The 14,480-nt window shown below is 39.0% G+C and overlaps 1 protein-coding gene across 2 annotated transcripts in view; it reads left to right on the top strand.

Annotated features, from left to right (window-relative positions):
• The window catches only part of LOC149186935 (uncharacterized), a 238,773-nt gene that overhangs the window by 162,388 nt on the left and 61,905 nt on the right, over positions 1-14,480 (top strand). For both annotated transcript variants that reach the window (XM_089411242.1, XM_089411241.1), the window contains exon 5: positions 2,798-2,823. In XM_089411242.1, coding sequence (XP_089267368.1) covers positions 2,798-2,823 — 26 coding nt within the window. The remainder of the gene's footprint in view (positions 1-2,797; positions 2,824-14,480) is intronic.

Here is a 14,480-nt window from a genome sequence, read left to right as displayed (position 1 = left end):
AGTACCATTTCATATGGTCAGTGTTGGATGATGGACAGTTGAAGCTGGAAAAGATACACACTAACCAAAACCCTGTAGATATGTTAACAAAAGTTGTAACCAGGGAGAAACTGAGATCTTGCTCAGTTTCAATTGGTCTTCAAATATGATGATGAAGATGAGAAACAGTTAGGTCCAAAGTGGAAGCATTGTCCAACAAGTGAAGCAGGGATGGAGTTGCTATAATTAGTCTCCAAGTGGGATATTGTTGGGTATGGACCCTGATTATCATCCTAATTGTTCAGAGGTTTTTGTTTCAGTTGCGTTGGATCTTTGTTCCTAACGGCAACCCATTTAATCGCCGTAAGGGGGTGACGATGACTTTTATGAGCCTCCCTAGCAGGGGTTCGGGGACAGCGCCCCCGAAGCTAAAATACTTTATTGTGCAAAAGGTAAGAAATGTTCACTTGCCTTTTCAAGGGGTGAATCCTCCAAATGAACAACGTTCCAATACTATGATAATTTAAACCACTACATAACTTCCTACCTCTATAGCTAATTTCTCAATGCCCAAATGCTAACCACTAATGTTCCTAACTTTAATGAGTACCAACTACCTTGTGGGTCCTATGCCATAAGGATGACCCTTTACATTTATTAACCACATGCTAACTACATTGTGGGCATTATTCAAAGAGGATGGCCCTGTACACTTATTAATGAACTCCTATGTACCCACTAGGAAGGCTAGGATAGGGCCTTAACAACCATTACTTTGGTACCATTTTAAAATCTACAATGGTATGCAGACATTAAATGCAAGCCACAATAATAGAGAGAGAAACATATATTTTATTCACTCTTATGGTGTATGTCACTACATATAATGGAGCTGATGGTCCATACCAAAATTTAGTACAACCACTTTGTTACCTAATTCTAAATATGACTTAAGAATGCTAATGATGTGATTTGCATATAACTTAAACTAGTCTACCATATGAACCTAAATATAATTTTATTAAAATATATGACCATTATATATATATAGTTTCTGCTGAATAACACTTGGTAGGATTCCCCCTCGTGGTTGGAATCTGGGAGACATGTCAACTTCCAGTTGATTTTATCAATGATGGTTACTCAGCTAACTTGGTATTTTATATACATCCCCATGTGAGACTTGGTCAAACATTATTACTCCACCAATTTTGGACTCTTACACATAAAATGAAATACAGTGTACAGCTTTATAGTTCTGGCAATCTTCTTGGTGCTTGAATCTTTCCTTTCTTCTATGGGAGTTAGTGCATTGCTGTCTGAATGTGCTCATATTGGTTGATAACATTGAATTTCAAGCAATTATTTGTGATAGACATCTGAGATCAATCTGCTCTGATAACATTTTACTCGACCTTGCACGTGCAAATAATGTGAGGCAAGTATTGGATTACTATATAGGCAGTACCATTTGTAAATAGAGTGGATGGGCATATGAGCAGTCTTCAAGGGTGCCCAATAAGTTAGATAGTACTACCTTGCATAAAAAATATTTATGTGAAAAGAACACTAATATGCAAGATGGAATACACACTCATACTACACTTATTCATTCACAGGCATTAACCTTCGCAGTAACTGAAACAGGGTCAGGGATTGCCAAAGATACAATATGGTTTGAGTCAATAAAGTTGTGGTGAATTTGGTATCAGGTTGGGGCACTGACCAAGGTTCAATCCCCTTTGGGACATGAATAATTGCTTGTTGGGGCCACATGCATATTCTTTGTGAATTTGGCGTAACAGTACCCACCTGTCATGGCAGCTTAGCAGAATCACAGTGCATGCTATCATCAGTTTGCTCCTCGAGGGTCATTTCTCCGACACAAGTGGCCCATTTTTGGTTTCCTGACATCTCTGGGCCATTATAATGGCTTCATGTGGTTGGAATGCTTGTCTCAAGTTTAAAGGAAGCAATTTAAAAGACTTACAATATGCTTTCGATTTTTAATTTTCGAAATACTGAAGTTAAAAATTGTCAGGCTTTGATGCTCTCACAATTTGTTCAATATTTGGTGAGCTGAAATAGCAGTTATGTTAAGAAGACATGTTGTGCTACCTTCAGCAACTTAAAGGAAGCAACTTAAAGGAAAGTCAGAGACCAATAGAGCTCGTTCTATTTCCATTGAAATCAGAATTTTAAAAGATCTGGAAGATAACATGTTGTGCTACCTTTAGCAATTCAAAGGAATGTCAGAGATCAACAGAGCTGGTTTTGTTTCCATGTAAATCAAAATTTCAAAAGATCTGAAAGTTCTTCATTTCTAGGGCTTTTATGACTTGAAATATTTTTTATAGTTGCCGGCATTGAGCCTTTTCACTGTTAATTAATTGATTGTAATCCTCTTAATCAAAACTTATGCAGATTAAATTATCATTGTTGAGAATAGCCCCAGCAAAGCATTCATCTATTTGTTTTTCCTCAACTCTATTGTGTGTGTATGAGATGCCAGTGGTTTTCAAATATACCATTTGATGATCAATCTTTCAATCGGTGGAAATGCATAGCTTTATTCTTACAATGTTTAAGTTCCTGTCTGGTAGTAACTTTAGATGTTGACAGATTTTGTGGAGTGTGTATTCTTTTGCTAAATAGTATTGAAAATGATTAAAATAGTTCCTCTGTAGACATCTTGTATTTGTTGAATTGTGAAATATTTTTGGCTGTCATATTTGGTTGTTTTTCAGGTGTAGGCAATAGTAGATGCAAATTACAACTGCTAATGGACTAATAAGATTCTATTTTCTTGGTTATGCAGGATTGTGTAACATGTCCAGCGAGCTGGTAATTATACATAAAGTTCAAGTTCATATGCTTTAGTAGATTCTGGTGAAATTTGGAATATAACACCTTAATATATTTAGTGCTAATGCTCATAAGAAAATGTGAATAGATGTGCATCTTAAGTTGCTTGCAAACTTAGATGATATAAAGACATCAAATAGGTTGTGAAATTTCTTACTATAGTGTATTTTTTGAGATCAATTTTAAGTGAACATTGTTTCTTCCTCTCTTATATTGAGCTGTAAATTGTCAGAAAAGTTCAGACTATAGATGCCATATGGAATGCTTACTCTTCAATGATTTTTTTCCTGTTCCTTCTCAATGCATCACGCCTGGGTGTATGCTTCTCAATATTTGTTGATATCGATGCTTAGTGCCAAGGTCCGTGTAGAGAGGGGATGCATATTCTGCAACTGCAAGAGATTCTTGTAACGAACCAAACAGTTCATTAACCATGCGTTACATAAAAGATGGACAAGAGGCCATAATATAATGTCCAAAGCATTGAAATAATATTCAATAAGAATAAATGATGCAATGATAATTAAAAGGTTGTCAAGAAGAATCCTTATACAGTCCCTATTACCCCTCATTTCAGCAGCGGTACACACATATTTTTGCAACACATTCCACGCCATTGTAAGCCCAAGGTCACAAATCAAAAGCCTTGTAACAACCATGCGAAGTCCTGTATTAGGTGTCCTAGACCTTGTATTCGGTCCAACCATGGCTGGTCCCTTTGGGTTGGTTGTCGCTCAAATTGTACACCAGAATGCGATAACGCTTAGGGTAGGGGCTGTCACTCTGATCCCTACCTTCTCCGTTTAAGTTGCCTCCTAAATGCAGTTTAAGGGGGGTAGTCCCTATGGATGAGATGATAAGCAGCTTGATGGGAACCAACAAGTCAACGAGACACCACTGAATGGCCTAGCAACTTGGTTTGAAATTAAGCAGTAGGTATGATTATTGAGCACACTTTGATTAGATTCCTTAAATTTATGAATTAGAGACTAGTGCCTTTAAGATTAATTACTTGCACAATATGGATTAATATTCCAAGTTACCGGATGAACAGTTGCTGCAGGATGCAAATTCTATCCTAAATGAAGTGCAGGACCTAGATCTAATGCATGATGCAGGATCTTGGTTAATTTTAATTAGATGTCCTATCTAGGTGAATCCTTTCTCTCATTTCTTTTGAAACTAGTCTCGAACGCAATTTGTAGAGAGAAGCCCAAAGGAAGAAGGCTAAGGCCTCATTAACGATACCTCCCGTGGGATTCTTGTTGAAAAGTGTAACTAGGTTCGGTCTTGATAATGACACGTGTAAATATGATTTTATGTAATTGATGTAAAGAAGAAAAATAAAATTATTTTTGTAATGCTTGAATCATGGGTTTCATGATCAAGGACTTTTCTTTTAGTTAAGGTTCCCATTGTGAGCCTTTAGGTTTTTTCATCAAGTCATAAAAGTCTATTGAGTCAATGGCATGTATGGAAGACCCTTCTTGGGCATGTTACAAATATATGTGAGTCATTGAAAGAGTAAAGAGGCCCTCCAAGACCAAAGTCAAGAATCTCCATCAAGTCGACCTTAAATGAAATAATGATGCCACTCAAAATGACATGTCGGCCTAGAAAACTAGCAAGTCAGCTTATTTCTCATGGGCAAACCACTATAAATATGCAGCTCGGCCTCCATTTGAAGACAAGTAATTCAGTCAAGCAATCTGAAATAGGGAAAGGTGCGAAGATCACAATAAGAGCCTCCATCCAAGCTTTGAAGAAAGAACAAGAAGCCGAGTGATTCTTTGGATCTGTTTTAGGGCTAATATCTCCACACGTGTGAGGTTGCAGCACCGTTTACTACAGGAAAAAGGACCAAGTCATTTCAGTCATCTTGGGTAACCGAATTGGGAGAAGGTCAAGTCAAAAATGGAAGTCGAGTCAAGCAAGAAGAAGTCTCTATCCTAAGTGAAGGAGTTAAGGGAACTATTTAGAAAGTGACACTTTCCAAGCGCTGCAACTAGGGTTTCCAAATCAGGGCTGAAAAGTTGTAGGTTTGAAGCAGCGAAAAAGGAAGCCAAGATCTGAAGGGTAGCCGAGGCAGAAGGAAGAAGCAGGAAATTGACTATTAAGAAATAGAGATCAAAGTAAGAAGCTTGGTGTCTTGGTCTTGGAGAGGTGAAATAGGTCAACGGTCTTGGTCTTGGTATTTGTCAATTGAAGTCTCTATAATAAGAGGAATTCATTTGGGTTTTCCTTTCAAGTGGGAGAGGGTTTGGCCCTAGCTGATCGCCTATATTCTGTGTCTCTTGTCTTGTTATTGTTTACGCATTGGTAACTGTTTGATGAAGAAAAACACAATAATAATCTAAGTAAAGAAAATATCCTAATCTAAGAAGTAAAAACATTAACAAGTAGTTATCATTATAGAGAAATCACCTAATCTTGATGCCCTAGATTTCTCAACATGGTATCAGAGCTAAGATGACAAAGTCAAGGAAGGGCATCTCATCAAGAGATACACAAACAATCAAGGATCAAATCTCGAAGGATATCAAAGTGAAATCAAGAAGTGCCAAAACCCTATATCGAAAAAGAAAGACTACACCAACAAGAAGTCTTGGAATCCTCAAGTCATCTCAAGAAACCACAAAGACACTACTCAAGTTGAAGAACTTATACATCAAGTTTCTTACCAGAGAAGCAAGATCAAGAACGTAATCATCATATTTAGAAGTTCAAAGGCAATTTTATCTCGTTGAAGCAAGGACCTTACCATCATAGAAAGAAGCATCAAGAAGTCATCATTGATCATCATCAACAAGGACATATCCATCAAAGGATCTAAAGTGATCTCCTTCTTTGTGAAGTCAAGGATCACTCTTGAAGAGATCTATCTTCATCAAGGAGAGTTCTCTATCATCTATATTATCATCAAATTCAAGGAGGCAACAAGTGGAAGAAACATCTTCACAAGTAAGTATATTTATGTCTGAATCTGTCAAAATGTCTTTTTGCAAGGAAAGCAAAAAATTGGTTGGGGCTTCAAACTATCTTGCATGGAAGAAGAGGACAAATCTGAATCTCATTGAAAATGAAGTTATGGATCATGTCAAAGGATCTATAATCAAACCAGCAAAAGAAGATGCTCAAGCACTTGCAAAGTTTATGAAAGGGGAAGTGAGGGCTCAAAGGATTCTCATAGAATCCATCAAGGATCCCCTCATTCCATATGTATCTAAACTCGACACCTCAAAAGAAATATATGAAAAATTGGTAGAGTTGTTTTCTGTAAGCATTGCAGGAGAAGTTATCTCTTTAAGGTAAGAACTCTACAAGTTAAGGATATCAAAAGAAGGGATAGCCTCATAGTACATACATTATGAGGATATCTGAAGTAAGGGATGAACTTCAAGATCTGGGAGAAATAATGTTTGATAAGGAGATGACCACCGTAGTACTAAATGCACTACCAAAGGAGTGGGGTCACTTTGCTTCAAGCTTTTATGGGAAGAAAGAAGCTAATCCATTCCAGGATCTATGGTCATTATGCAATATTGAAGAAACCAAGTTGAAGGCTAAAACTGATTTGGGATCAAGTGATAAAAATCAAGCATATGTACTATGACAAATAGAAGAGGAAAATCTAGGAAATGTGGTCCTCAGAAAAAGAAAAGGAACATGGCTAAGGTTCAATGTTATGGATGTCAAGAATATGGGCATTACAAAAGAGATTGTCCTAAGCTCAAGAAGGAAAATAATAAACGAGGTAGAGAAGAAGACCATATCACCGAAGAAGTGGAGGAAGCTGAAAAGAAGTCCATGAAAGAGGAAGTAAAAGATCTTTACTATGATTGAGATAGTCTTCCTCACCTAGTTCTTTGCAGGTTCCTGTTTTCAAGTTTCTCTGTTGTAATATATGGCCATCATAAGGAAAAATGATAGGATGCATCCTAGCATCATAGAAGCATTAAAAGCAAGAGCTTGTGATCATAAAGAAACATGAAAGATAGAAGGAATAGAAGTCTATGGAAGTTACTGATGAAAGGATATAGCTCTTGGTAACCTCTTTAGAAGCAAACATCATCTAGTACCTAGCTCATCATACATCAGTCAAAAGGAAACATCTGCTGGATGAGGATACTCAAAATCCTCCATTGGAATCTTCATCGGAAGGTTCACTAATCAAAAGAAAGCAAGGGTTTCATCAAGAATTCTAACTTGTGGAAATTCATGGGATGATGGTATAATGACAAAAGAGGTGAAGCAAATCAAGGGATATAAGTTCTTTCGATGAAGGAAGCTGTTGAAGGAAGTCTAAGATGACCTAAAGGAAAATGAGGTATGTATGCTTGTATTCGATATTGTAGAGTCATGTCATATGGTTGCAGGTAACATGGATAAATGCTCTATCTCGAGAGCATGATCAAAAGAAAGAATCTCCTCCTTTGAAAGAATGCAGGAAGGCATGAATCACACATTGTCTAGATGAAATCAACATAATATGTCCTCATATGAAATATGAGGTGGTTGATAGTGATTGGAGGAACTCTGATTAAAAGTTCTTGAGAAGAAAATGTGTGAAGAAAGAAGATTGTGGAATATGCAACCATGAAGAAGGAAATCAACATCTGAGGACTAAGAGATTTGACTAGGATATCTCCATGAAAGATATGAAGACTTTGATGAAGTCCGAAAAGAAAGAGACCCTTGACAGTATATATCTTTTGGAGATGTGTCAATATGTATGCAGGACGTTGATGCGAACTAGAAGATGTCATGATAAAGGACCATCACAAAGGTAATTTTGATTTGATGTTCATTCCTTTATTTTTGAATGATATCTGGATGGGCTTATGCAGGGTTGCCAAGGGAAGATCTATGGATATCTTCCACCCATGATGTCCATGTAGTAGGATGAAAGATTCTTAAGGAAACATGGCATGAAGAAAACATAATGGCATGAAAGGAAGGCCATATATGAACTGATGGATTGCTTTCTGATAAAAGGAATAAAGGCATGACTAACTCATGATGAAAGTAATGGATGGTCTATGCCCTATGAAGAAGTCCCGTAAAATGTAGACTCCTTGACAAAGAAGAAAAAATCATGACATCAAAGGAAGGAGTTCTACAAGTAGCTAGTTGTCCCATGATCTCCACCTAGAGAGTTGCTAGAAGCAAGTCCTTGGTCAAGAGGGAGCTTGGTCAAGTCCCTATTTAAGAGGGAGCTTGGGTACATTCCTTTATGGAATGGGTTGGTCATCCCTGGTTAAGAGGGAGTGATAGTTGTGGTTCTCTATCTCATGTGTCATGCACTAGACCAGGACTAACAGCCGTAAGTCTTAGTGAAGGCCATGAGGAGAGAGATAGACACATCATTCTTGTCTTCACTTGGGAAGATAGAATGGAGGATTGGGTAAACATCTGGCATCTGATACTCTTTGAGGATGAGTTAGGGCATCCAATTTAAGAGTGTAGTCATAGAGGATCGATATTCTTTGAGGACTAGGAATCCAAGATAAGAATAGTCCTGGTGGAACACACCTTGAGAACCCGGGTGGGGTATGTTCCAAGAGAGACAATGATGAGGGTGTCTATACATTATTCTTCTCACCAACATTGTGCTCTGGTCTTGTGGAGAGATAGAGCTATTCATCAAGGCCTTGATATGTGACAATGTTGGTTGATATGATGCTAAACAGATGGGTTACCAGTTCGACTCTTCTTATGAGAATTCTGTAGATTAAGAATGGATAAGTAACATTATGAGTACTTCCCTAGTTAAGAGTGAGTGTTGAAAAGTGTAACTAGGTTTGGTCTTCATAATGACATGTCTAAATATGATTTTATGTAATTGATGTAACCAATGAGAACACTATCTTCTTATCACTTAGAGCGGTATCAGAGCGGTCTGCTTTTTCTCTGTTTTTCTTTGCATGTCCCCAACGAGGTCGGGATATAAGGAGTTAGGGCTTGAACTGGTCGAACCTTTGCAAGACCAGCCTCGCAAATCCCGACGGTCTCCCATGGCGGATGAGAAGAAAGACGAGGGGGCAGGAGATCCTATCAAAATCTTGCTCGAAGAAGCCCTCGAGCGACAACGGAACGCGATGATGGACAACTTTGCGCAGATCCTTTAGCGGCTACCCAAAGGCGACGCATCGGCTTCCAACAGCTACTCTGGAAACGCCACACCGTTTAAGGTACAAGTTAATTTTGAAATCCATATATTCGAGGGTCAAATAGACGCAGATGCCGTAGATAAATGGTTAAATCTGCTAGATGGGTATTTTTCTGTTCACGAATTTTCAAGTCGGGAAAAGATTGTTTTCGCTCTTCTCAAAGTAGCCCCCCATGTCAAGGACTGGTGGGAAACCTACTGTGAGTAGAAGGATGAAAGTACAGGCTCACTATTTTCAGCCGCAACCACTTGGAATGACTTCCGGGATGCCATCAAGGAGCAGTACTACCCTGTCGGAAGCTATGAGGACAAATACATCAAATGGACCACACTGCAGCAGGGACGAGACCAAGATGTGCCGGAGTTCACAAACATTTTTCATACCCTTCGCACACAGTTGGGTATCAAAGATTCTGAGCTGCATCTGGTACTCAAATACTGCGGCTGCCTACACAGATACATCCAGGAAGAGATGGGGTTCTTGAACATCTCCTCACTCAGCACAACATACCGATACGCTGTCAAAATCGAGCAAAAGTTCAAACAGAAGAAGCGAGACTTTGGATCTGCAAATCCGAAGCCCAAAGGACAAAGCCAAGGCGGGGTGACCCAAGACAACCCATCGAAGCCGCAAGAAAAGAACAACACCACGAAGCCGAAGAAGGACACAGGAAAGTGGTGTGAGTTCCACAAGAGTCCCACTTATAACACAAGTGAGTGTCAGACCAAGTAGTCGCTGGTGGCCGAGTTGAAGACTTCCGAATCAGCTGCATGTTCTGACCCTGAGCCAAAACCTGACAAAGGGAATGGCAAAGGGAAGCAGATCATTGATGCGGATCCTAGCACCACTGTTGCCACTGCCAAGATCCAGAAGAATGAACCTGCAGATCTAGAAGAGGGGGAGCGTCTTTTCCACTGACAGATGTGGGTGAAGGGTTCGCCGCTGCAATTCATTGTCAACAGTGGCAGCCAAAAGAACCTCATTTCAGTAGAGGTCGTGAAGCGGTTGGGCCTACCGACTACACCACACCCCTAGCTGTACAGTATCGGATGGCTTCATGAAGGACGAGATCTCAAAGTTCGCTAGCAGTGCCGCCTTCCCTACAGCATCAAGCCCTTCAGAGACGAGGTATTGTGTGATGTTACACCTCTGGATGTTTGTGATGTATTACTAGGCCAACCATACTTGTGGAGGCGACATGCTGTGTATGAGTTAAGGCCTCGGGCTGTCATTATTTCTTTGAGTGATTCATTATACAGGATACCAGAGGTAGCCCCACCTACTGCCACTCTTTGATCACTACTAAGAAAGGTAGCAAGCTCATCTCCCAGACCAGGAAATTCATCTGTCTGGTTCACTCCCAAAGTAAGGGGAAGATCGTTGCTACATCCATGACCCCTGCAAAGGGTTCCTCCACGCAACAGCAGCAACAAAGGGATACGGTCATGATAGAACACAGGAACAACTTCTCCTCACCCACAGGGGTACCACACAAGTTTCAGGTGGGCAACAAAGTCTGGTCGCATCGATAGAAAGAACGCCTTACCAGAACCCATTAGAAGCTCAGACCACTCCGACATGGTCCTTACAGCAGTACCAAGGCTGTGGGGAACAATGCTTTGGAGCACATCATTCCTCCATTCCTTCGCCTGCACCAAGTGTTCAATATGAACCATCGTCGACCATGCTTCCCACCATTATTGGACACATCAGAGATTGCAGGACAAGTTCAGCAGATGGAGGAACTCAATGCAATGGGGACCATTGCTTCCTAAGGGGGGAGGAATGATCCAGGTGGATGTTTGTGGCCACCCACCTATCCCATTTGGACCCCCACAACTGTCTCTTTCAGCTTTTTCAGTTTCCTAAATTGTAGCACAGTTTACTATTTTTAGCAGTTTTTGGGGTCCTGAACTTCCGGAGCCGTTTTGAGGCCCTAAACGACGTTTTTTGGGAAATCTGGGGCAACATGGGGCCATGGAGCGATGTTGCCTCCCAAAGTGGTATTACTCGGATAGATCTTTCTAACGAGCTATCGTACGCGTCAAACGGAGATCGTATGCCAAAGTTACGACTCCGGGAAATTGATGTACCAATTTACCCAAACGGGGCCCACAATTTGGCATTTCATCTTCTAGGGTTAGGTTTTGGGATGTGAAGGGTTTTCCGTTGTTTCTCAATAATAAATAGGCCTTCGAGCCTCATTGTAACACAGTTCAGAACAGTTCAGAGGCATGTAGCCACCACATCTCTTCTCAGAGATAAGCTACCATCGCCCTAGCTGGTTTATTCCCATTTCTGGTTGTAAGCATATTTCAGTATTTTCCATTAATGAAATGAAGTATTATTTCCATTGCATCTTTGTGTATATGGTTATCTATGTGTTTTATTGCGTTCCTGTTTAAGTCCGGATCACTTCAGAAAATATGTGTTGAGAGTTGGCTGGTCCAACCAAATACTATCCCCAAATGCTAAATTAGAACCTGAGAGATCTTCTGCAAACACTAGATCAACCATCAAATCAAGTAGAAAAATAGAACAACAATAAAATTATGAAGAAATAGAGATGCTTGCTGCTTCAATCAAAATTAAAAATGTTACCCTAGATCCAACAAATTGAATAAGGTACCTGTATTCAGATTATTCTAAGAGAGCTATTGATTGATAGTTTTCACATAATATTAAGCAGAAATTAAAACAATGTTACCATAAATTCATGAAGAGGAACACTACAACACGTTGAAAACCCAAAGACTTTTGCATTAATTCAAAAAGGTATACAAGAGAGCTTGAGAGCTTAGTACACGATCTAGAGATTGGATGCACTGATTGACAAATGACCTCCTATTTAAAGATAAATCCTCCAACGGATAGTTCGAGTGATCCTCGTCAAAGCAATCTCGACCGTTGATGAGGATCAAAATTTCTTTTAATCTCATCTGTCGAAATTATAAATTCTTGAGGAAATTCGAATTTTTCAGTTAAATGCATTTTAATTAATTCAAAAATTAAAATTTTGAATTAATTTCCTCGAAATCTTGACTTTGACTTAACCCTAGGGACCAAAGGCTTAAAATTTAGCAAAATAATGAATTTACCTTGGTTCCTGGACCTCTTAAAATTTAATTTTTAAGGAACAACGAATTTTACATTTGGAGAATTTAAATTTACCTAGGACCTAGAATTAATTAAATTTCTGGGTTAGGATTTTAATTAATTTTGGCCAGAAAATTTAATTAATTAATCTATGAGGGGATAAATTATTTTTCTAACTCTCAAGGCACTTTACATCATGATTTTTACATTTTTACATCTCAAAGGGGAAGACCCATTTGCAAAATACCCTCACAGGCTACCCAGTTCTGCGACACAATATAATCTAGCAGATCAAACAATTTGTAATAACTTAACCTATCCAAATAGTTAGGATTATTCCCAAATTACTTTTACATAGACTCGATCTAGAACACTAGGACTCCCCTAAGATCCCAGTGACAAAATCCATTCTGGCTTTGGGGTAAGGCGGAAGGAAAACTCTGCCGACCATCCGAGAATGGATCAATGAGATAAACCTCCCAAAATGTAGATCGTCACCAGAAAAGTAGATTTACCTAGGTAATTACATACACGACATGGATCTGCTGAGTTTATTTACATTATACACCTGCAGACTGGGTTTACATTATAAGATGATGATCAAGCTGATGATGATTGTTGGACGACATGAACACATCGATCAGGCACTATCCCTTTTGCGGAAAAAAAGGGGGTGTACTGCTATGGGTCGTTGACACATAGTGGTCAACATCTAGCTCTACTTGGGGACATGTTGCTGAATTGGAGGAATGTGAGAATCCATAATCTGCATCCACGCAACACACAACGTAACATAAGTAGTGTCCATCCAAAAATCATCATGTAACGTTAAGCACAGGAAAGATATAGGCTCTTCATTTATTAACTAATCTAATAACATGAAAAACACAAATCCAACTACAAAATGAAATATTGAAATAACAGGGAATAAGGTTAGAAATACAATACAAAGATGCCCCATGGCATTAGATGCGTTCAATATAGTGCATATTGAGCATTTGCCTACTTCCAAGCAAATCTGTTGGCTGTTTCTCAGATGTGCCATGTCCAATCCTGCATACAGTAGGAATTTTTCGTATCCGAAAATCAATCTGCTTGCGACCATCTGATGTATCAAATCGCTTTCTCATTTTCTTTCTCTTGCGCTTTTTCTTTGTGGCAGGTTGTATCACTGATGATGTGGAACATTCTGCTTCAAAACTCTCAGATGAAGTATGTAAGATATGCATGACATGTCTCTCTTCATTCTGCATCTGCTCTGTCAAGAATGATGGATCAATCTCACAGGTGTCATGAGTTATGACTTGATCTTCTATGACTGGTGGATTAACCATGTGAGCGTCAACTTGATTCTTATCAATTTTAATTTTATCCGGGTCACCTTCAATTAACCACTTTTCAATGGAACAAATGACCTCCTCATAATAAGATGGAGCTTGCTGCAGCAGATAAGGAGGCTTCTGATCTGTTGACATTTCCTTGTTTCTTTCATCCTCTGATTGATGCTGAAATTTCTGTACCTGTATTGTTATGGCATCCATCTGGCTAGAGTGTTCAACCTTCATAGCACTGACTTCCTTGGCATGGTTTTCCTCCATGTTCAATAACTTATTCTGAAACATATCTGACCAGCTTCCACATCTTTTATTACTTTTTCATTCTGTGCTTTCGTGCCCATGAAACAATTTTGCATATAGTTTATCTCTTTCTTATGATTTGCTTGCATGGTAGCTAACTGATTATTATAATTGAATCTCATGATGGTCATTTCTTCATCCATAGTTAATAATTTGCTTTGCATAGAATTAATTTCTCTGCCATGATTAGCTTTCATGGTTTCCATTTCCTTCTGCATGTCGGTCCTCATATCCTCCATATTTTGAGCACACTTTTCTACTACGGTGGTTACGTGATCGGAGTGTTTAATTTTCATGATTTCCATCTCCTCATCACGTTTTTCCAGTTGAGTGTATAAAGTTCTCATATCCTTGACGTAATCAGTCACAAATTTCTCTTGATTAAGCTCCATATTTTTTACCAGCTGCGTTTGACTGAACTGCATGTCTTTAACCAACTGCTTTAGTTCTTCTATAATTTTCTTATCATTTTGCCTTTCATTGTCGACATTGATTTGACAACTTGTCCCTGTTTTTCCACTGTCATGGATTTGACTTGCAATAGTACAAGTGGATGGCACATTCTGATATGGAGAATTGTCTTGAAATCTTTCATTGACAGCTGGATCCTTCACAAGATCACTTTCATTCTGTTGCATAATTTTAAGGGCACAAGGTGAGCTACCTTGATAACCATATCTATCTTTAAGAGCATTGACGATGTCTTGTAAAGAAGCGAAAGAATCTTCACGAC

Source organism: Pinus tabuliformis, chromosome 3_1 (genome assembly GCF_031772625.1).
Source record: "Pinus tabuliformis cultivar Carrire ecotype Pingquan chromosome 3_1, CPIR1, whole genome shotgun sequence".
NCBI classification, from domain to species: Eukaryota; Viridiplantae; Streptophyta; class Pinopsida; order Pinales; family Pinaceae; genus Pinus; species Pinus tabuliformis.
The sequence above is the reverse complement of the archived record's forward strand: the minus strand, read 5'-3'. Positions and strand labels throughout refer to the sequence as shown.